Source organism: Schistocerca americana, chromosome X (genome assembly GCF_021461395.2).
Source record: "Schistocerca americana isolate TAMUIC-IGC-003095 chromosome X, iqSchAmer2.1, whole genome shotgun sequence".
Classification (NCBI taxonomy): Eukaryota; Metazoa; Arthropoda; class Insecta; order Orthoptera; family Acrididae; genus Schistocerca; species Schistocerca americana.
This window is the reverse complement of record NC_060130.1, coordinates 466316313-466341058: the sequence shown is the minus strand read 5'-3', so window position 1 is coordinate 466341058 and position 24746 is coordinate 466316313. Positions and strand designations below refer to the sequence as shown.

General features: G+C 40.5%; 1 protein-coding gene across 3 annotated transcripts in view; it reads right to left on the bottom strand.

Annotated features, from left to right (window-relative positions):
* Window positions 1-24746, bottom strand: part of LOC124554816 (syntaxin-binding protein 5) — a 981379-nt gene that overhangs the window by 6202 nt on the left and 950431 nt on the right. For all 3 annotated transcript variants that reach the window (XM_047128475.1, XM_047128476.1, XM_047128477.1), the window contains one exon: window positions 12839-12963. In XM_047128475.1, the coding sequence (XP_046984431.1) occupies window positions 12839-12963 (125 nt within the window). The remainder of the gene's footprint in view (window positions 1-12838; window positions 12964-24746) is intronic.

Sequence of the window (24746 nt, the reverse complement as noted above, 5' to 3'; positions counted from 1 at the left end):
TCTGAATAAGAAACAAATAATATGGAGGTTATGCCATTGCAACAACTATACCTTATCATATTTAGGCCAAATAAATTTGCTTTACACAAAACCATCATCAGTGGTCACTCTTAGCAATGTGGTTTCGTTTAGATGTTAGTTTAACACGATGTTAAACATTTCTCAAGCTTAAATTTACTTTTAGTACTCATGTTTGGTGTGCGCATGTCCTTGCACATACATATGTGTGTGTCAGGGCAGGGGTGGAGGAGGAGGAGGAGGAGGAGGTGGAGGAGGAGGAGGAGGAGGAGGAGGAGGAGGAGGAGGTGGGGGAGGGGAAGGCATGCACTCAAATTATTACTTTGCTGAAGCTGTTTCTTTATGGTACTGGAATGGAGTGTTCATGAGTGAGTATGGCTACCCAGATTAGGTCACAATATTTTTACAGCGACTAGAGATGTGTTACTGTTTACTGGTTACATTTTTAGTAGTTGGTTGCTAATGTTTATTTCACCAATTAGTATGTGTTTATTTTCTGTGATTACTTTTAGAATTTAGAAATTTTCTGGCACTGTTAGTAAGTGTTTCTTTGTTACCGAATATAATTATTTTCATGTCTGTTTCTGTTGTGCTAGGGTTTTGGTTTTCATGTTAGAGGTGCTTGGCAAATGTTGAATGACTGGTGCCATATTTCATACTCTATTATGATCTTTGCATCTTACTTCAAATGTTCCTGCTGATCTATTTCAAGTACAAAACATTGTAGCTGTTTTATTAAAGTTGGCAAATGCCAGACTTTTTAAAATCTATGTCAGTGTCATCCTCTCTCTTTAAATGTTTCTGTATGGAGTTATAACTTCCTTGTTTCCTTAGGATGATAACAGTTGTGTGTGTTATTTTATTTGCATATGTGAGTGTGTACCAGCTTTTCTGTTGAGTTTTAGAGTTGTGATGCTTTTTATATATTTATTATGTGCTCATAACACATAGTTTTACATGGATAGCATAGTTAACAATGTATGTATTTTTACACTTATAAATAAAAAGTATTTTATAATATGCTACAATTACTATGCTTCTTGCTGGTACAGGACTGCTTCTTACATTATCATTGATGTTAAATCCTAGTTATGATGCATTTCTGGGTAAGCCATTGCCTGAGCCACTTTTTACAATTATCTCCCATCAACATCTTAACTTCATTTGGTAAGAAATTATGAAAAACATATTCTTTGACATTGGGGAATTTTGCTATTATGGTTAATCTTCTGTTAGCCATCTGAAAATCTGTATCATAATTGTAAATTTCAATGTTCCTATTTGTGACCTTAGTATCTTCTTTCACTAACTTAACTGTTTCCAGCATATACATGTCATAAACTGTGTGAATACTGAATATAGAGAATAGGCTTTTGCAAAATGTTCCTTTTTTCACTTTTGCTATGACCCTTGAGACCTTCTCCATTATGAAAAACCTTTTCATATTAGTGTGGCAAGTCCTTGTTGTGGAGTAATGTTGTTGGTGTCCAATTTTGTCATGAGTGTAGTGGGTCTCTGGTTTTGTGTGGCATGTAGCTTCATTTGCCTGGCTTGTTTTATTTTTTAATTTTGTAACCAGAGATTCTCAGCTGTTATTTTGCTATTTGAGTTATTATGTCTAGCTCCTTACTGTAGTTGGGCTTCTCTGACAGAAATCTATACAATCTGTGGAGCTTGCATCTAAGAGCTGACTGTTTTTGAGACTGTGGGTGGTTTGGTGTCTGACACCTGTTATGGTGATTTTCCTGTAAATTTGTTTGTTGATTTATTTATTTTATGTTCTGGTGATCAGTGCTGTGAATACACCACAAGATGTGGAACACATCAGTTTTAGGAGTTTGTTGTGGTTACACTCTATGAAATCATGTAAATAGTACTAATCTGTTTCTTATTATACCATAGAAAAATAAAGTATTTAAATATGCTTATAATAATAAACAAACATGCACACAAATAAGGATGTGGGAATGTACCTGAATGTTTACATTTACATGGATATTATACACTATGGTTCAGGAATTTTTCTATACTGTAGAAGAATTCTTGAAATAGGAACTGCCTTGAGTTAATCATCAACTATAGATTTAATTTTTGAAGGGAGGGATTAAAAATATTTTGTATCATACTCAGGTTTGTATGCTCCTAGTGGATGCCTTTATTTCTTCTAGTGTAATGAGTCCAATTGACTCTTGGTTTTTTCCCTAATGAAACACTCCACAGAATATATATACCATGTGTCTCTTCTATGGAGCATCAAGTGCAGTTTCACTGGTGTTTTGCCACACGTAGCTGGAGTCAGTCCAAACAAATACTGTTCATCGCATCTTTCATATGGTGCCCAGCATTGATGGAAAGCATTGATTTGTTTCCCATTACAAGCAAAAGTATTTTTAAAGTTGAGTGTAACATACCCATTCAATAGAGTGGTCCCCAATTAGTACAGTACTTTATTCATGTTACTGATGTGTATTAACAGGAACAGTAAAACATGAAGGATAATCAATACTCCTGCAGTGAATGAGCACCGCTTTTGTAGCAGTCAGTGCAGGCCAGCGTGGTGCCGTCGCTGCTGGAGTACTGGTTACTCCTCGTGTTTTACTGCCCCTGTTAATACACATTGATAAAACAATAGACTAATCTGGCACTGCTCTATTGAATGGGCACGTAAAATTACTGTTTAAAAAATCATTTTGTTTTTAATGGGAAACAAACTGACACTTTCGATCAACACTGGGTGTTGCATGAAAGATGTGATGAGCAACATCTGTTTTGGCTTACTCCAGCTATGTGTTGCAAAAAAGAAATTGCAAATATCTACCAAAACAGTAGAGAAAATGCACCTAACGTCTCTTAGGAGAGACACCCTGTATATATTGTCCAGAACTTCAAGTTCTTTAAGAAGATCTCCCCAAAAGATGATTCCATAAACCACAATGGCACGAAAATACCCATAAAAAGTGATTTAATAAATTCTATATATCTATAAAAGCATGCAGTGCATAAAGCAGATCTAGGATGTGGCTTGACCAGTTTGGTAAGTAGACCCAGGTATCCATCAAGTATCCATCCTAGTTATCCACAAATCGTCCATTATTCTTCCAATCTCTTAATCTTTAGAGGTTTTGCGACATTGAATAAAGCTTGTTTTACTGTACTTAACACAATGAATAGGTATGTTAAACCAGTTCACAATATCTATAAAAACTTTATTAACTGACACCTTAAATTTGTCTGATGAACTATTGATATGTACTATAGTGTCATCAGCAAAGACAGTAAATTTACATTATTCTGTACAAAGAGGTAAATCACTTACAAAAATAATAAAAAGTAGGAAACCAGAATTGGAGCTTGTGGCACTAAACATGTGATGGTACCACATTTTGATGATGTTGAGGCACTTTCTCCACTATTCAATATAACTTTCTGCATTCTGCTACTTATTCAATATAACTTTCTGCTTTCTGCTAGAAAAGCACGAATCAAGCACTTCCCAGCTGTACCACTTTTCTGTAAGTACTTAGCTTTGTGTAAAAGTATTTGGTGAGTGACACAGTCAAACGCTTTTGCAGGTCACAAAATATTCCCACCATCTTCAGCTTTTTATTGGTGGACTCCAAAACATTGCTAGTAGATGCAAACTGACATTCACTGATGATATTATGGTCACTCAGGTGCCTAACTATCCTGGCATATATTAATTTCTCTAAAAGCTTGGAAAAACCTATGAGTAATGAGACAGGCTGATAGATAGAAGTCTGTGTATCCCTTCTTCTATACTGGAGTTACAACTGCACACTTTGGTCTTTCAGGATTTATTGCTTGTTTAAACGACATGTCAAAAATATGGCATAGGATTTGACTTTCATGGCTGCAGCAGTATTTTAATAACCAAATAGGAACATTGTCATCTCCAGTAGCATTTTTACTTTCCAGTGACTTAGCAATTCTTTAATTTTCCTGTGTAGTGACTGCTGTTATATGGACCTGCTGTAATGTGCTAGCCATGTGAGTTGTCAGGGAAGTCCTTTTTTGGGAGCTATACGTAGCAGCAAAGATATCAAATGATCCCAGTCAGAGTTTGTTCAACTTATATGTCACAGTGAGTTGTGTCAGTTATGTTATGTTTTCAAAATGCTGACCTTTCATGTGAATTTCTGCACTTTGTCATTTTATGATAGCTTCATATTGTTAACACCAAGTCTCGTCACCCATGATGATTTTTTCCTAGAAAAGAACTGTTCCCATATTGCATTTCAGTCAAGCAACAGCACAGTTGTAGTAGTAGTAGTAGTAGTAGTAGTAGTAATAGTTGTTGTTGTTTGGGAGGCAAGGTGTGTGGGACAAACTCTGCACAGACTTTTCTTTTCCTCAAAACATTCCGGAGAATGTCTTGAACACTTGATTTAGAGATGTGCTTCACTAGGTCATTATACATTCACACCACAAATTAATTTGTACACAAAGTTACATTCTGAACATATCTACTTTTTTTAAAACAAAAGTAAAAGAATATATGTAGATATGAGTTAGTAATTCCTTCCCACCACCTTTTATACATTACAATAATGGAAATTCTTCTATGGAATAGAAGCTGTTGTCAATGAGAAACTTTTTCAGTTTGTTATCAAATTTTACTTTGCTGTCTGTCAGACATTTTATTTCACTGGGTAAATAACCAAAAATTTTTGTTGCAGCATTGTGCACCACTTTTCGTGCTAAAGACAATCTTAATGTGGAGTAACGAATGTATATTTTTCCTTCCAGTATTATAATTATGTACTTCATTGTTCCTTTTGAACTGCAGGGGATTATTTACAGCAAACTTCATGAGGGAATAAATATACTGCGAACCAGTATTGAGAATGCCCAACTCCTTAAACAGATGTCTACAAGATGAGTGAGCACCACATATTATTATCACATCACATTTTTCCACAATGAAGACTTTCTTTCTTAAAGATCAGTTACCCCAGAACATTATTCCACATGATATTACTGAATGAAAATATGCCAAATATCTCAACTTACTGATTTGTCTCTCCACAAGATTTGCAGTGATTCTAAATCGAAATGGAGTTGAACTATGTTGTTTTAGGAGTTCCAAAACATATTTATTCCAACTTAAATTCTCATCAATACGGACCCCTAAGAATTTTGAAGTTTCCACACTATTTATTATTTCCTCACCATGTGTTATACTTACCATTGGTGTAGTGCCTCTAGATGTGCAGAACTGAATATGTTGGGTCTTTTTAAAATTGAGGTTGAGACCATTCACAGAAAACAAGTCAATGATACTTTTTAAGAACTTTGTTTACCATTTTTTCTGCATCTGTATGTATGCTTGGATAGATTAGTCCTTTGTGTCTAGCTTAAGCAGAAAACTATTTTCAAATAATGATCTGAATTTATCATTGACTAGATTAAATTTTATGTTAGCATTTGTTTAATTATAAATGACATCATATGTCGTCTCCTGTAAACTGTTCTTAAAAGCATTTGTCCTGGAGTCATTAATTATTCCAACTGATTTTTACTGGGGAGTATCCATACTCTAAGGAACTATGTTATTTGTCCTAACCAACTGTGCATCACAATCAGAGAGAGCATTTGTTATTGAGTAAACAGTGTTTTTCTTACTTTGAGTTTCATCAAAGAAAACAAAGAAAACATCCTACTGTCTTTATCCATCTGTGTTGGAAAGTTAATTACTGAGACCAAGTTTTAGGATCCACATGCAGTTCTCATATAATTTTTACTATCATAATCCTTAAGAAAACCTACACTGATAGTACAGTAAGGAACCCAGATTCCTAATAAATACTCCAAAATTTCCCAGTAGGGATCTACAATTTATCAAACCCTGTGGTTATTTGCTGCTCACACAGGTACAGGATGTCTATCTTTTCAGAGGTCTCTAAATTTTCCAGAAAGACAAGAAGCTCTTCTACTTTCCTACTCAATCTGCTAATATTGTGATGACATAAGCTAATCTTACTTTTCTGTGCAATATTGAGCATTTTGTGGGGCTCTTCTGATGTTTTTGTTTCTTTCAAAACATGGTGCTGCCTGAATCATGATCTTAACCTAAAAAAAAGTGCCCCTCTGACACCACTAACCACAGGGATCTTGCTATGTGTGATGGTGCCCCCTCCCCTCCCCACCATATATTAGCTGCAGGAAATTCAGCTAACCCATTTTTCCTTCTCCCACTCAGGTGTGCCGGCCGGTGTGGCCGTGCGGTTCTAAGCGCGTCAGTTTGGAACCGCGTGACCGCTATGGTCACAGGTTCGAATCCTGCCTCGGGCATGGATGTGTGTGATGTCCTTAGGTTAGTTATGTTTAAGTAGTTCTAAGTTCTAGGGGACTGATGACCACAAATGTTAAGTCCCATAGTGCTCAGAGTCATTTGAGCCACTCAGGTGTATGCCATGTCTAGTATATCCCCACCTCCCAAATGTGGCAACAGGCACTGCACTCATATGAGTTGTTGTAGTTTGGGAGGCAAGATGCATGTGAGAAACTTTGCTCATACATTCCTCTTCTACAAAATATCCTGGAAGACGTCTTTAACACTCAATTTTGAGATGTTGCTCCATTAGCATTTGTGATAACGACAAAACCAGCACCATCTGCACCAATATTGACACCCTTTGACCACATGTGCACTATAACACTACCTGCTGACAACTGACTGATCACTTGTGCAACTGTTGTTTACAGTTATTAGTTCAAGATGCCACACATCGCTTTTATGCCAGGAATAAAATCAGTCTCAGAACTTTTTGGACTGAGTGATGCACATTTTATTTTAAATATTTCTGCAATAGCTACATTTCTCTACCACTAAGTTTGGTGTCTGTGAGATCTATGAGTCATGGGTAGAACTTTGTGCGTGTGTGTGTGTGTGTGTGTGTGTGTGTGTGTGTTATGTTTGTTGGTGGTATTTGACTGTGTTTTTTAGTCTTCAGGTGCTTTTCTTTTCACATCTTTGTTTGAACTGCTCTGTTGCATTCCTATGTTCCCCAAATGTGTCCACTATCTGACTGTGGAAAAGAAATAACAAAAGCAAAATGCCAACATATGTACAGGAGACATTTATGAAAGTACCTTTTACAGTGGATGCTACAAACTTCTGTATTTATTAATAAATCTATGAGCCAAGAATAGGAGAAATTCTTTTTGGATTCTTCCATTACCTTTTGATTGAACAATTCCAACAATTCCACAATTGAATAACAAGTACAGTGTTTTTGTTCTATTCATTTTTGTTTATTTCATACTAGTTTTTGGCTTATTGTGCCCTTCTTAGGATAAGTCAAAAATTCAGTAGACCAAGAACAGTGTACTTGTTATTCTACCTTAAAAAAAGAGAAGTCATTATGAAATTTGTTAAGTCACAGACAGGAAAAGCAGGATTCAATCCTAACTGAAACAGTATGCATCACAAACATTATGTAGCTAATTTACAATGCAATATAACAAATACAGAGCACCATGGAAAAAACTGTTCCTACTGAAAGTGAATATACAAATTCTGCAGCATCGTCTCGCATATCAAAAGGAAATTTCACTTGAAAAAAGCATCAGATCATGAGACAGAATTTCTGCCTGTAATTACCTTCAGAGGGTGAAATTCTTAGTTCTGCAAATACACACATATAAGATTACAAACCACTATAAGTGCCTTTGAAACTATTTGTTCCTTCCTTGGGTAGGGAAGATGGACAGGTTGTGGAAGGTCAGAGAGGAAGTGCAGATGAGGAGGACCTACACGATATGAAAAACAGTGAATGGCAAAGATGAAGGAAGAGGTGGTCATGGATAGATTACTGATAAGCACTGTGCCAACTTCATTCCAGAGATGATAGAATGATAAAGTGCACAGTAAATTTGAATTGAAAGGAGGAGAAATGAAATTAACAGTGCAATTAAGAACTATACAGAAACAACCATCCTGGCCATCTTTATATGCTGACTTCCTTGCCACCACTCAACACACTTTCAGTAGCATGTTAGTACACCCTCATGTTGCAAAAGTTGTTTGGACCACATACACTGAAGAGCTAAAGATACTGGTACATCTGCCTAACATTGTGAACCACCCCCCCCCCCCCCCCCCCCCACACACACACACACACAAACACGAGCACGCCGAAGTTCTGCAACACAATGTGGCATGGCTTTGACTAATGTCTGAAGTAGTGCTGGAGGACACCATGAATCCTTCAGGGCTGTCCATAAATCCGTAAGAGTACAAGGGGATGTAGACCTCTTCTGAACAGCACATTGCAAGCCATCCCAGATATGCTGAATAATGTTCATTTCTGGTGAGTTTTGTGGCCAGTGGAAGTGTTTAAACTCAGAAGAGTGTTCCTGGAGCCACTCTGTAGCAATTCTGGACATGTGGGGTGTTACACTGTCCTGCTGGAGTTGTCCACATCTGTCAGAATGCACAATGGACATGAACAGATTCAGGTGATCAGACAGGATGCTTATGAAAATGTCACCTGTCACAGTCACACCTAGATGTATCAGGAATCCCATGTCTCACCAACTGCACATGCCCCACATGATTACAGAGCCTCCAACAGCTTGAACAGTCCTCTGCTGACACGCAGTGTCCGTGGACTTTTGAAGTTGTCTCCAATTTGAAGCAAGACTCACCAACCAGGCAGTATGTTTCTAGTCATCAACAGTCCAATGTCGGTGTTGACAGGACCAGCCGAGGCATAAACCTTTGTGTTGTGCAGTCATCAAGAGTATATGAGTGGGCCTTTGGCTCTGAAAGCCCATACTGATGATGTTTTGTCGAATGGTTTGCATGCAGACAGTTGTTTATGACCCAGCATTGAAATCTGCAGCAATTTGCAGAAGGTTGCACTTCTGTCTCATTGAACCATTCTGTTCAGTCACTATTGGTCCCGTTCTTGCAGGATCTTTTTCCAGATGCAGTGGTGTCAGAGGTTTCATGTTTTACTAGATTCCTGATATTCACAAAACACATGTGAAATGGTTGTACAGGAAAATCCCCACTTCATCACTACCTCAGAGATACTGTGTCTCATCGTTCATGCACTGACTATAACACCACATTTAAACTTACTTAAATCTTGATAATCTGCCATTGTAGCAGCAGCAACTGATCTAACAACTGTGTCAGGCACTTGTTGTCTTATATAGGCATTGCAGACCGCAGCACTGTATTCTGCCTGTTTATGTATCTCTGTATTTGAAAACGTATGCCTATACCAGTTTCTTTGGCGCTTCAGTGTAATTTGAAGACTGTACTAGTGTGTTAATGGATACTATAAGAATACCTAGAACTCAAAGATTGCGTATCAACTACTTTCTGAAAAATTCAAAAGAACCACAAATGATACATAGCGCATAATAGTAGTTAACTAACCACTCAGAACAAACAGAAAATATATCAAAGTACAATGTGAAGACATACCAAGGTTTAAGTGAACATGTCATATGTAGGCATGGAGTCACATCTTTTACTCACAAGACAATGTAAAACTGAATCATTATGGCAATTGAACCATTCAGGAAGACTACTAGGTGACCAGGTGCCAATACTGGTGAGCATTAATATTTAAGACTTAAACACAATTATTATAATCCCATGAAAATAACAGAGATATCACCTGGAGGTTGAGTAGAATTACAAAAAAATGTACATCATATCAACAAAAAAAACCATAAAATTATAAATTTATTTGACACAAAAGCAAATCTCATGTTGTAGGGGAGAGATGCCAATGCTATGGATGGTCGTTTTTGTGTCATCCATACAGGAGTTTGTGCGATGGTCAAACAATGGTATGACTGCATGATCCTCCTGCCTCAAAGATTTTTAAATGCAAAACTAAAACTTTAGTTTTCACTTTGCCGTCTTGTACTACCACACCAGACTGGACTACAAGTGACTGAATAGAAGCCTTCAACTCGCTTAGTGATTTCACATAAAACCAGATTTTATTGGTAATATCTTTTGCTAATGTATGATGGAGGAAGTTGTATGCTTTGCACATCAATCTTTTGATACTCTAATGCATTTCTACTAATTTTTATCTGCCAACATTTCTCTGTTCTTTTTAAAGCAGAGTGTGCAGTAATTTCCATTATCTCAGAATTTATTTTTTTTTTTTTTTTTTTATCACAGTGGGTCTTTTCCACGCTTCGGTTTCAAACATAGACCAACTTACAAAACCACACATTTGTTTGCCAAGTAACATATGTCCACTGCACAGAAAAAATAACTAGGTGAGAACATGAATGGAAATAGAAGGATTGTCCATCTAGGGAACACGCAGTACCCAGTTGCTGAATATGTTCTGCAGCATCACACTAGGAACCTGACTGACTGCTACATCAAACAAGATGTCTGAATAGTCCCACCAAATACTAGATTCCTGGAACTCTGGAAATGGAATGATAGGATATCTTACAAGGTAAGTTTCCAACACCCTTCTAGACTTACTCACTGCTAACATCAAATTCCCCCCTCCCTCTTTATCTATTGTTGTCATCATAATCATCATTATCATCATTATCATCATCATCATCATCATCATCATATCATCATCATCATCGTTGTTGTCATTACTTGTTAAGGAGCCTGGCATTGTCTGGCTATTTTTTATTCCAATTTTCTGTTAGTCTATCTCTTCCCCCACCCCCACACCCATATAACTACTCCTCACACTCTCTAATCCTTTCCCCACCTCCCTCTCTGTTCGTCTCCTCATCCCCCCCCCCCTCTCTCTCTCTCTGTCCTCTCCTCATCCGCATCCCACCGCCCCTCATCACTCTACTGAAGTGAACTGCCTTTCCTTTCTAATTTTCCCTGACCTATCCCTCTTTCCTCCATGAGAAGGAAATTAACAGTAAAAGATAACTTCATTGTAACTCCAGCTCAAATATCAGATTGTTTAAATGAATTCTTCATAAATGTGGCAAGGTCAGATGTTAACGTAGCAGAGTGTAAGATTAAAGCAAATCCCTTTGGAATCCACCAAGAAGCACAGTATCTTACAGATTTTAAAAAGTCACAATTAAGGATGTGGAAAACGTTATCATTAAAAAATATAAACTCTGCTTGGTGGGTTGGGATACCCACTAAAGTGATTAAAACAGTGGGTGGCATAATAGCACCTCCCCTAACTAAAATATTTAACCAATCTTTTGAACAGGGATGCTTTCCCAATGTTTTTAAGTATGCTGAAGTCAGACCTCTGTTCAAGAAAGGGCCATGAGAAGTAATAGGAAACTATCGGCCTATTTTTATTCTTCCAGTCCTGCCAAAAGTGTTAGAGAAAGTAGCTGCAAACCAGATTAAAAACTTTATTGTAAAAAATGATATTATTATAAGTAATCAATTTGGATTTCAACCAGGAAAAAACACTCTGGATGCAATGAACAACTTTATTGAAAAGACAGGCAACTCACTAGCTCAGAGGAGTAAAGTTGCATGTATCTTCTGTGATCTCAGAAAATCACTTGACTCCGTGAACCATGACTTGCTTCCTTCAAATTAGACAAATATGGGATTAATAACAATGCTCTAAATTGGCTAACATCATACTTACACAACACAAAACAAATGATAACTATCAACTCAGATGCAGTGACCTATTATTCTAAATGGAGTACAGTATCTCAAGATGTCCCTCATGGCTCCATTTTGGGGCCAATCCTGTTCCTATTCTACGTAAATGACTTACCCATAATTACAAATTCACCATCAGTTCTGTTTGCAGATGATACTTCTGTTTTAATTGAAGATACTGATTCAGAAAAAATTTTGAGCTCCATCATAGACACGCTGGATACCTTAGAAAACCGGTTCCAGTTAAATGGGTTGAAACTGAACATTGCAAAAACCCATATAGCACATTTCAAAACCAAACATTTGAAATGTGTGGAACTTAAAATACAACATAACAATCAACATATGAAAGAAGTCAACACAGTCAAATCCCGGGGATTAAATGTAGGAAAAGAACTTATGCTGGAATACACATATTGACTTCCTCTCAAATAAACTAAGCAATTTTACATTTGCAATGCAAATACTAGCAAATTCCACCGACTTGACTACACGAATACTGAAACTGCGAAAGAAAATTGTCTGATGCATGTGTACTGCACAGCAAACAGAGTCTTGTTGCCCATTATTTGGAAACTGTAAATCCTATCTGTTCCCTTCATATACATTTATGAAATTATAATCTTTCTACATAGCAGATATAAATTATTTGAGCAAAATCATTTTAACCATACATACAACAAAAGAAATAAAAATAATTTTATGCTACCCACACACCAGCTGAAATTGTATGCATGGACACCACACTATATGGGGATAATAATATATCACAAGTTAATGGGCAAAAACATATTTAATATGAAGCTAGAAATTTTAAAAACGAGTCTGCAGCAGATTCTGTGGGAGAAATGCCACTATTCAATAGAAGAATTAATAGATAATGATATGACCATTTGAGCAGGGGGTAATTAAGTGTCAGATTTTATTCTATTAATTATAGCAAAATTGTATTATTATTATAATGCTATATGAATACATATCAGCTGTTCTTTGTTTATGATGAAATTTTACCACAATCTGATGTGTCTCCTGTACCTGAATCAAATGATTTAGATTATGTATGTTATTAGACAAATAAACCACAATTCACAATAACTGCTCTGAAAGCTAAGATAGTTTTTTGTACTTTTATGTGATACTACAACTAAATACTGAAGGCTACAAAACTGATATATGAAATTTTATTTTAGTGTTACTTACATAACTCTTCTCTGTCCAAAGAACGTGAGCCACCACCAAAAAGGCCTTTGAAAAAGCTCTCTTTGGGTGGTTCTGGCATGTCATGAGGGAGAAATAAATCTCCTACCATTTCAGCTAAGCTTGCACTGTGAAAAAAGAAAAGAAATCATAGGTATCTGGTTGTACTAATACAGATAACATAAGAGAGAGGGCCTAGCACCTAAGTGTGTGTAATTTTTTAATAAAGCAGCAGAAATGATCTCCTGGATGGAAACAAATCTGAGTAGCATTATCATAAAATATCTGTAAAGGAAAATGTATCCACACACACACACACACACACACACACACACACACACACACACACACTGATCAGTCAGACACAACGACCACCTACCTAATAGCTGGTATGTCCATCTTTGGTACGGATAACAGCAGAGACACGTCATGGCAGGGATGCGTTGAGGCCTTGGTAGGTCGCTGGAGGAAGCTGACACCATATCTGTACCCACAAGCCACCTAATTCCCATAAATTTCTGGGAGAAAAGGCCATGGGCTCTAAGACCATGTTCAATCACATCCCAGATGTGTTCAATCAGATTCAGATCTGACAAGCTGGGAGGCCAACACATCAATTGGAACCCACCACTGTGTTTCTTGAACCACTGCATCACATTCCTGACCTTGTGACACGGCACATTATCTCGCTGAAAAATACCACTGTCGTGGCTGTCATGCTGCCTGTCCAAGCTCCATAGGACCCATAGATGCTAATGTAAATGTTCCCCAGAGCATAAAGGAGCCACCACCAGCTCGTCTAGGTGCCACAGTACAAGTGTCGAGCAGCTATTCCCCTGGAAAACGACAGATTCATGACCTCCCATCAGCATGATGAATAAGGTATTGGGATTCATGAGAAGATGCAATACTCTGCCACTGCATCAACATCCAGTGTCAATGATCACATGCCCATTTCATTTGTAGTTGCCAATGTCATGGTGTTAACATTGGCACACACATGGGTCATTGGCTGCGGAGGCCCATGGTTAGGAGTGTTTGGTGCACTGTGTGTTCATATACACTTGTACTCTGCCCAGCATTACCGTCTGACATTAGTTCTGCCACAGTTCACTGCTTGTCCTGTTTTTCCAGTCTGCCCAGTCTATGACATCCAAGATTTGTAATGAGTGGTGGCCACCCAATCCCACGATGTCTGGACATAGTTTCTCCTTGGTCTTATCACATGTTGGAGACACTCACCACAGCAATCCTTGAACACCCACCAAGTCATGCAGTTTCTGAAATGCTCATGCCAAGTCTCCAGGCCATCACAATCTGCCCTTGGTGAAACTCACAGAGATTGTATGCCTTCCCAATTCTACACATGGATGTCATGCTCACTGATGCAACATGCATCGGGCTAGTGTCTGACTAGCAGTCATTCCATGCCAGGTGACGCAGCTATTGCCTGGACAGGTTTATATCAATAGCAGATTGGTGGTCATAATGTTCTGGCTGATCAGTGTAAATACAAAAATGTGTACAATTACAGAACATAAATAGATATATAAATTACTTGCCTTACTATATTATATGTTTGTACATATTGTAAAATGCCTCTTAATTGCAGTAGTTAATCATTAGCATAATGGTCAACAAAATTGACATATCATTTCAGGTAAGCCTTGACAGTACAAAAACACTTCTCAGCAGAAACTTTTTAGGGTATTCCTAAAGGCATGTGTTACACTTCCATCAGCTTAGGTAACATTGACCCTTTGTGCGCAATATTGGCTCAGAAGAAAAAATGGTTCTGTGCTACAAAGCTCACACATACATCAATGAATATCCACGTTTCTTGTCTTAAACAATGGGTAGCAGCATATATTGCTTGTGCCCTGTTTCAATAGTTCAAGAATTTGTTTCTGCAGCAGCACTTGTTTTGCGACATGTCTGATAGTCGGGGCAGAATAGAGATCTTCCAGCTTACAACTGTTCATCTGTTATGGAAGAGCCGGCCGAAGTGGCCGTGTGGTTAAAGGCGCTGCAGTCTGGAACCGCGAGACCGCTACGGTCGCAGGTTCGAATCCTGCCTCGGGCATGGATGTTTGTGATGTCCTTAGGTTAGTTAGGTTTAACTAGTTCTAAGTTCTAGGGGACTAATGACCTCAGCAGTTGAGTCCCATAGTGCTCAGAGCCATTTGAACCATTTGTTATGGAAGTTGTTTTAATGTTAATAAGGAGTTTTTGTTATTGCTTTGTTTGTTTGGACTGAGGTGTAAAACAAGAAATTTCTAATTATACATTGTGGTATTAAATTGCGAGTTTTGCACAGAATTCTTTCCCATTAAGCTGTCAAATGTTTTCTGTGCTACTAAATGAACTGCTGAAGGGTGTAAAAGGAACCATGGTCCAAAACTTTCTCTCTGGGTTCAAACAATGTGGAACTGTCCCATTAAACAGGCAAAACTTCTTGAATGCTTACCAATGAACAAAAATGACATTGACATGATTGGAGAGGCATTCTTAGAATAGCTAGGGAACAAAGAAGTGACTGTTTAGCATCATCAACTGAAGCTGAAAAGACGTATTTATTGTATTTAAACAAATACCAAAGTCTTTAAAATAAACTTATTTTCTGTTCCTAAGCTAGACAGCTTGGTGTAATTTTTTTGTTGCCATTTATAATGTGTTCTGCTTTTAAATGATTGATGTCCTAAAATGAACTAATTAGTATCTTCCTTGTTCATTTTATCTCTCTTAATTTTGGTTATTTAACTCCAATTCATTGAACTTTAGTAATAATCTATTAAATATATTATCATTTTTGGTTAGTTTAAACGGGCTCAGTGTATTTTTTAACTTCTTTGAATGTACTTTAACATATTAGACAAAGCCATCCCACATAAAGGTAGCATTGCTCCAATTTTTTGAAAACATATTGCAGTAATAAACAGTTTCCAAAATAACACCATACTGATTTCATCTCACATGAGATATAAATACTAACATGAGATATAAATACTAAAAATATATTTTACAGTTTACCAGTACCCTGTCAACCAGTTGCAACTTAACATGTCAAAGAAGATGGAAAAGTGGGCCAGTGTTGCCCCAGCTGATGTTTCTGTCTTTGATCTCTTATAAAAGTTTGTTGCATAATTTAAGTCTCTTATAGTGCACACTGTGTTGGGATTTTGTTTAGTTTTTCCAACTGAGATGTAAGTGGTGGCTGGATGTGGTTCCATGTTCATGTACAGAACTGTTAGCTGGGTACTGGTTGAAGTCCTCCTTTATGTGAATCAGTGTTTGCAAAATATATTCACGTGAACAGTCATAATTCCCATAGATTTAAACAACTCAATGGGGCAATTTTTCTAGTTACTTTTTGTCATAATTCATACAGCCCTTTTTTGTAGCTTAAAGACTGTTTATACATTCTGCTCAGTTGTTCTCCAGAATATTATCCAATAATAATATGAGAATGAACATATGAAAAATATGTTTTTCTGGTGCATAAGCTACTACAGACTGAATTTATTATTTTAAGTGCATAGCATGGTGAAGCTGTTTGCTTTCTGAGGGCAGTAATATGCTCAGTTCACTTTAGTCGTGTTTCAACATGGAACCCTAGAAATTTTGTTATTGATATACATTCTAAGAGCTCATCTTTCATTTTTAAAGACTGGTGATGGGTTTTCTGTTTATGTTGAAACTAATGCTGCTGTTTTTTTTCACATTTAAGGTCAATTTGTTGTTTTCTATCCATCTGTGTACTGTCATCTGCAAACAGTACTGTTTCACCATGTTTGATGTTTTAAGGAAGATCAACATATGAGGTGCATCAATAAAATAATGAGACTGATGTGAAAAAAAAGAAAAAAAGATGTTGCTTACTGTTTTAGTCAAGTTTCATGTTTTCTCCTTCAAAGTAATTCCCTTCTGATTGCACACACTTTTTCCAGCACTTCTGCCACTGATGGTAACATTTCTGGAACTTATCTTCTGTAATATCCTCCAAGACCCTCGTCACAGCATTTTTGACATCTTGTGTTGTTTGAAAATGGTATCCCTTGACTGCTGTTTTGACTCTTGGAAATAGAAAAAAGTCACACGGAGTGATACCTAGTGAATAAGGTGGCTGTGGCGGTGGTAGTACTGAAATTTGTTCTGAGGTTAAAAATTTCTGTACTGACAGAGCAGTATGGGATGGCACATTTCCACAAATCTTTCTCATACCAAGATCTTTAGTTATTATTAGTCAAACTGTTTCTTGATTGATGTTCAGTTCTTCTGCAATCATTTTCACAGAAAATCTCCAATCAATCATACGAGTTCACACAGCCGGGCCAAGTTGAGATCCGTTCGTGAGGTTGATGGTCGTCCACTGCGGTCTTCATCTTCGACATTCATTCTGCCTTCACTAAACATTTGATGCCAATGAAACACTTGAGCTCTTGACATAACCTCCTCTTCAAAAGCCTTTTGAAGCTTACTGTATGTTGTCATCATGTTTTCACCCAATTTAATGCAAAAAGAAATGGCATACCATTGCACAATATTATGCGGTTCCATTTCCGCAACGAGAGACACAAACACGTGTTAACTTATCACAGCACAACTCACGACTGAGTTTCTTTGAGAGCTCTGTACCCATTGCATGAATGAAACCACTTACTTGCTACCCCCTATCTGCTGAGGTTTCATTTTTTAAGTTCCACCCAACATTGCATAGTATGTACAGTCTGTACTTAGCCAAATTTCTGTTCTACTTCTTGAAATGGAAAACCTGCATTCCAAATTATTGTTGAGGTTAATGCAGAAAAGATCGGACTGTATTACTTTTTAAGCAAATATTTAAATACAGTGTGGTTTGCAGTGCATTTTCTGCAATCTTAAAATAAACAAGCAGTAATATAAATTGGTCCTCATTGTTTTCAAATGAATCTACACCTAACTTTGTATGGTGATTCAAATGAAAACCTTACAAGTTCCATAAAATTTTGAAAAGTTGTGTGATGGAGTTGGTAGGTGCCAGTAGTGTTCCTTAAGGTTCAGAAAGCGACTGACAGGGTGCAGAGTGATGTCACAATGCAGGAGAAGGCAGCAGCATCCACAACAATATGGCCACCCCACATCCCACTGTCAACTTCACCATTATTGAACAGCAACACATTTTTTGTGTAGAGTGTGTGTGTGTGTGTGTGTGTGTGTGTGTGTGTGTGTGTGTGTCAAACTGATCAAAATTCATTACAGAATTACAGCACAGTGTGGTGATTCATCTATGTCACTGCAGCAAGTGTGCAAGTGGTGCAGGAAGTATAAAAGTGGTGTAACTTCTGTGGAGGATGCCCCAAGACCAGGGCAGGATCACCATGTAGTGACAGATAAGAACATTGAGTTAGTGGAGGAGCTTGTAAAGGAGAATAGACATAACTCTGGACAAAATAGCCACAGGTTTGAAGATTAGTATTGGTACAGCGCAGAACATTGTGATGCCATGTCAGTTGACTGATGAATCAGAAGACCACTCTCTCTCTCTCTCTCTCTCTCTCTCTCTCTCTCTCTCGTGGTTTTAGGGTGCACAACTACAGTGGTCATTAGCGCCCAGACTAAGTTTGAATGCACTGCAAGGCACAAGGTTAAAACAGCAACTAAAAAAGACAACACTATAAAAGGCACATTAACAGGCAAGGGATTAAAAGAAAACAGTATAATCAAATGTCCTTAGACAGGTTTGTCAAGTGGATAAAATGAAGAACCCAAGCAGCTGCTCCTGGGTCATCCGCTAAAATGGCATCAGGAGTACATGGCAGGCCAAGATCAATGCGCAGTGTATTAAAATTCGGACAGGATGTTAAAATGTAGCGTACCGTCAGCAATTGCCCACATGGGCAGAATGGCGCCGGCGCAGCCGTCAGCAGATGGCAATGGCTGAACCAGCAGTGTCCAATTCATAACCGGGCCAACACGACCTCCTCCCACCGAGAATGGCGTGAAGAGGTCATCCATGCCGTTGGGAGAGGTTTCAAGGCCCGAAGCTTGTTTTCAGTAAGTGGAGCCCAATTGGCATGCCACAACGATAAAATGCGCTGACAAATGACCCTGCTAAAATCAGATGAAGGCACACAACAAGAAACTGTCTAAGGCTGGAGGACTGCAGCCTTGGCTGCGGCATCTGCAGTTTCATTCCCAGGGATACCAACAGGGCCAGAAACCCACATAAAGGTAACTGGAGAACCGTTGTCTGCCAGCTGCTGAAGAGAGCATTGGATCTGGGGCACGAAAGGATGAACCAGATACGGATCACTGAGACTCTGGATGGCACTCAGGGAATCAGAGCAGATGACATAAGCAGAATGTCGGTGGCGGCAGATGTAAAGAACAGCCTGGTAGAGGGCAAATAGCTCAGCTGTGAAGACAGACCAATGGCCATGGAGCCGGTATTTGAAACTGTGTGCCCCAACAATAAAAGAACACCTGACACTGTCATTGGTCTTAGAGCCATCTGTATAAATGAAGATCGTATTAATGAACTTTGAATGAAGTTCGACAAACCGGGAGCGGTATACCGAAGCTGGGGTAACATCCTTTGGGAGTGAGCTGAGGTCAAGGTGAACGCAAACCTGAGCCTGGAGCCAAGGTGGCATTTGGCTCTCGCCCACTCAAAAGGTTGCAAGGAGTGAAAAATCAAGGTGCTGAAGGAGGTGACTAAAGTGAACTCCAGGGGTAGCAGGGCAGATACATACAACCTGTATTGACGGTCAAGTCAGTCATCAATAAAGGTACGATAAGACGGGTGGTTGGGCATTGACAATTGCCGACAGGCATATCGGCAAAGCAGTATATCGCGCTGGTAGGTTAGTGGCAATTCACCGGCTTGAGCATGAAGACTCTCGACGGGCCTAGTATAGAACGCTCTGATCGCAAGATGTAACCCCCGATGGTGTATAGAGTTGAGGTGGCGTAAGATGGACGGCCGTGCAGAGGAGTATACAAAGCTCCCATAATCCAGCTTTGAGCGAACGATCGACCGATATAGGCGAAGTAGGACGGTTCGATCCGCTCCCCACAACGTACCACTGATAACACGGAGGACATTTAGAGAACTGCTACAATGGGCAGCCAAATATGACACATGTGGAGACCAGCTAAGTTTCCTTTCAAATGTAAGACCTAAAACTTTTGTTGTCTCCATGAATGGTAGAGCAATGGGACCGAGACGTAAGGACAGTGGGAGAAACTCTTTGTAGTGCCAGAAGTTAATACAGACAGTCTTCTCGGCAGAAAAACGGAAGCCACTGGCGACACTCCAGGAGTAAAGACAGTCAAGACAATGCTGAAGACAGCACTCCAGGAAACATGTGCGCTGCGCGCTGCAATAGATGGTAAAATTGTCCATGAAAAGGTAGCCTGAGACATCAGCTGGGAGGCAATCCATTATTGGATTGATCGCTATGGCGAAGAGAGCGACACTCAAAACTGAGCCCTGTGGCACCCCATTCTCCTGGCGAAAGGTGTCGGACAGGACAGAACCCACACGTACCCTGAACTGTCGGTCCATTAAAAAGGCATGAATAAAAAGAGGGAGGCGACCACGAAGGCCCCATGTATGCATAGTGCGGAGAATGCCCACCCTCAAACAGGTGTCGTAAGCCTTCTCCAAATCAAAGAACACAGCCATGGTCGGTCGCTTCCACAAGAAGTTATTCATAATGAAGGTCGACAAGGTAACCAGATGGTCAACAGCAGAGCGGCGCCTGCGAAATCCACATTGTACATTGGTAAGCAAGCATCGAGATTCGAGCAGCCAAACCAAACGAGAGTTGACCATTCGTTCCATCACCTTACAGACACAGCTGGTAAGGGAAATGGGTCGATAACTGGAAGGCAAGTGCTTGTCCTTCCCCGGCTTAGGAATCGGAAGAACAATAGATACGCACCAGCATGTGGCAACATGACCCTCAATCCAGATGTGATTTTAAGTACGAAGAAGAAAACCTTTACCCACAGGAGAAAGGTTCTTCAGCATCTGAATAAGAATAGAATCAGGCCCCGGAGTGGAGGACCGTGACCGGGCAAGTGCATTTTCAAGTTCCCGCATGGTGAATGGGGCATTATAACTTTCATGATTCGAGGAGCGGAAGTTAGGCGGCCTTGCCTCGTCTGCCTGTTTTCGGGGGAGGAAGGCAGGGTGGTAATGTGCGGAGCTTGAAACCTCTGTAAAGAAGCGGCCAAAGGCATTGGAGACATCCTCAGGGGCCACAAGAACGTCATCCGCAACCGTCAAGCCAGAAACTGGTGAGTGGACCTTAGTGCCAGATAGCTGGCTCAGGCTACCCCAGACAACAGAAGAAGGAGTAAAACTGTTGAAGGTGCTTGTGAAAGCAGCCCAGCAGGCTTTCTTGCTTTCTTTAATAACACGATGACACTGCGCACGTAAAGCGTCTCTACATGCTGCGGTCCACCAGGGGCCGGTACGCGAAGTGGAGAACAAGTAGTATGAGGGATGGAATATTCAGCAGCAGTGAGAATGACTTTCGTGTGGTGTGCGACCTGACTATTGCAGCTTGCGAAGGTTTGATCCTGAAAAGTCGCCCTGGAAGAGAAGAGCCCCCAGTCTGCTTCGGAGGTATTCCAACTAGTTGATCATGGAGATGGGGTATGATGCAGAAGATGGATAACACAAGGGAAGTGGTCTCTCAAATACGTATCAGAAAGTCCATACCACTCAAACCAGCGTGCAAGTTGGGTAGTACATATAGAGAGGTCTAAATGGGAATAGGTGTGAGTTGTGTCCGAAAGAAAAGTAGGGGTGCCAGTATTGAGGCAGACAAGATTGAGGTGGTTGAAAAGGTTTGCTAACGGAGCCTCTCGCGTAGGATGCTGGAGAGCCCCAAAGGGGATGGTGGGCACTGAAGTCTCCAGTCAACAAAAATGGTGCAGGTAGCTGAGCAATAATTTGCATCATGTCTGCCCTAGTAACGGCAGATGATGATGGAGTGTAAACAGTACAAATGTAAAATGTAAAAGTGGGGAGAGTAATTTGGACGGCAACTGCCTGCAGGTCAGTGTGCAATGTGATGCGATCATAGTAGATATCATCCCGGACCAGCAACATAACCCCTCCATGAGCTGGGCTACCTGCCACAGGGGGCAGGTCAAAACGCACAGAGGCATAGTGTGCCAAGTCAATTTGATTGCATGGGCGTAGCTTAGTTTCCTGGAGAGCTATGACGATCAGAAAGTGTAAGAATAGCAGCAACTTTAAGTCCTCTCAGTTGGAGCGAATGCCGCAAATATTCCAATGAAGAAGTGCCATCTTGAGAAGAAAAAGAAAAAGGAGAAGCAAGAAGGGGTCACCTTGAAGGCCGCTGAGGGCCTGGGTTCGAGTGAGCACTGCTGCTGCTATCAATTGGCGGAGAGTCATTGTCCATTTGTTCAATAGGTTCGTCGGCCATCTTGCTAAGATGGCCGGGAGGGGGAGCTTCCTCCACTGGTGAACGGCCAGATGTTCGGCTACCAGCGGTGCGGCCCCGCGAAACGGATGACGGCCTGGGGCAGCTACTGATGGATGGCGCAAAAGAAGAAATGCATCGTGGCGGAGAAGGAGAAGGAGAACTTTGCTTCCTATGAGCCTTCTTGGAAGGTCGTTTAGTCGAAGTACTGGTCGATGGCTGGGAGTTCGGGGTACGTAGGAAGTCTTCATGGGACGGTTCCTTCTTGAAGGCCTGTGCATCTGACTTTTAGGTCTTAGTCTTGGCAGAAGCTGATGAAGGTGCTTGTGTCTTATGGGTGACGGAAGGAAGAGGAGACGTTGACTGGGTGATCTTAGCACTGGCCGAACGGACAACCATAGCGCTAAAGGTCAGATTGCATGTCTGCATCGACACATCCCTGGTAGTCCGAGGAGAGGCGAGGACAGTACTGTATTTCCCTGCTGGGAGCAGCGTGGGCTTCCTACTAGCAAATAGCTTGTGAGCAGCCGAGGTGGACACTTTCTCTTTGACCCGAATTTCCTGTATACAGCGTTCATCCTTGTAGATGGGACAGTCACGGAAGGACACTGCATGGTCACCCAGACAGTTCACACAACGAGGAGACGGAGGTGGACAGTCACCCTCATGGGCGTCCCTGCCACAAGTGACGCATTTAGCCGCATTAGAACAAGACTGGTGGGTGTGATTAAAACGCTGACACTGGTACCAGCGCGTAGGTGTCGGAACATAGGGGCGAACAGAGATAACCTCATAGCCCACTTTGATGCACGAAGGCAGCTGAACACTATCAAAGGTAAAAGAAAGTGTCTGGGTCGGTACAAGGTCATTGTCGACCTTTCTCATGACCCTATGGACAGCCGTCATGCCCTGCTCAGCGAGGAAAGACTGAACCTCCTTGTCAGCCAATCCATTGATTGATCTAGTATATACCACACCACGTGACGAAATCGAAGTGCGGTGAGCCTCCACCCAGACAGCAAACGTGTACCGGAGTGTGGCCCGAAGGAGTTTTTGTGCTTGAAAGGCACTCTCAGTTTCAAACAACAAGGTACCATTACGCATCCTGGTACAAGACTTGATAGGTCTGGCTATGGCATCTACGCCCTTTTGAATGACGAAAGGGTTGACAGATGAAAAATCCTTTCTGTCCTTAGTTCTAGAAACTACTAGGAACTTCGGGGCAGGCGGTAATACTTTTGTCACTGGTGGCTGGTCATGTTTCCATTTTTGGGCAGAAGACGAGAGAAGGAGGAGAGAAATCCATTGCGGATGAATCCCCCATGATTAGTAGCATCTCCGATGGCACGCTCCTTCCTTGTGGGAACACTCTCAGAGGCTGCTCCCACCTTAGGTGAATGTTTACACTTCAGGTCACACCTCCCGAGAAACGGACGGAGGGACCAATTGGCCTGGCCTTTACCAGGGGGTACGTGCGTGCCTTACTTGTCTACCCAGGACGGGGAATTATGCGTTACCCCGTCACCAGCTATGCGTGCGAACGGGTGGGTCGGCCTTCAGGCACGCACAGGGAGGAAAGAAGAATTGGAAGAAAAAGGGAGAGAGGGAGAGAAAGGACAGACTGTCTCAAATGCCGAGGTGGAGACCATAGGGTGGGCAAGAAGGAAAGGAGAAGGAGGCAAGGAGGAGGAGGCAAGGAGAAGGAGGCAAGGTAAAAAGTAAGGAAGACAGTAAGAGAGGGAGAAGGACAAAGAAAGAAAACAAACGAAGGAAGGAAGAAACCAGAATAAACGAAAAACCAAAATGACGACAAATGTAAGTCATGGAACCATCCGTCTCCGGACGCAGGTGCAAACTACCCCCTTGAGGGGGAGGGACTCGTTTTAGTTGCCTCTTATGACAGGCAGGAACACCTCAGGCCTATTCTAACCCCCGGACCCGCAGGGAGTACCATTCTCTTGATGCCTGTGAAGAAATTTTGCATCATTTCCATGCTGAAGGTGATGCATTTCTAATAAAATTGTTACAGTTGATGAGACTTAGGTCCACTATCACCAACCAGAAACAAAAACGTCAAGCAAGAAATGGTACTGCAGCTCATTGTCAAAACCAAAAAAATTCCACACTCAACTGTCTACTCAAAAAGTCAAGCTCATTCTCTTCTGGGATGCTAATGGACTAATTTTGGAGCATTATATGGATAGGGGAGTGAGAGTAACTAGTACTTTTTGTTGAGACATGCTGAAAAGTTAACTTCGCCCTGCAATCAGGAGTAAATGACAAGGACTTCTAACTTTAGGTTTATTGCTACAGCATGACAACACATGACTACATACAGCTTGTGAAACAGCTGAGGCTATTCAGGAAATTGAATTTGAATATCTGGTACACCCTCTGCATTCACCACACCTCAGTCCTATTGTCTCAGTGCGGCTGGTCCCGGCGGAGGCTCGAGTCCTCCCTCGGGCATG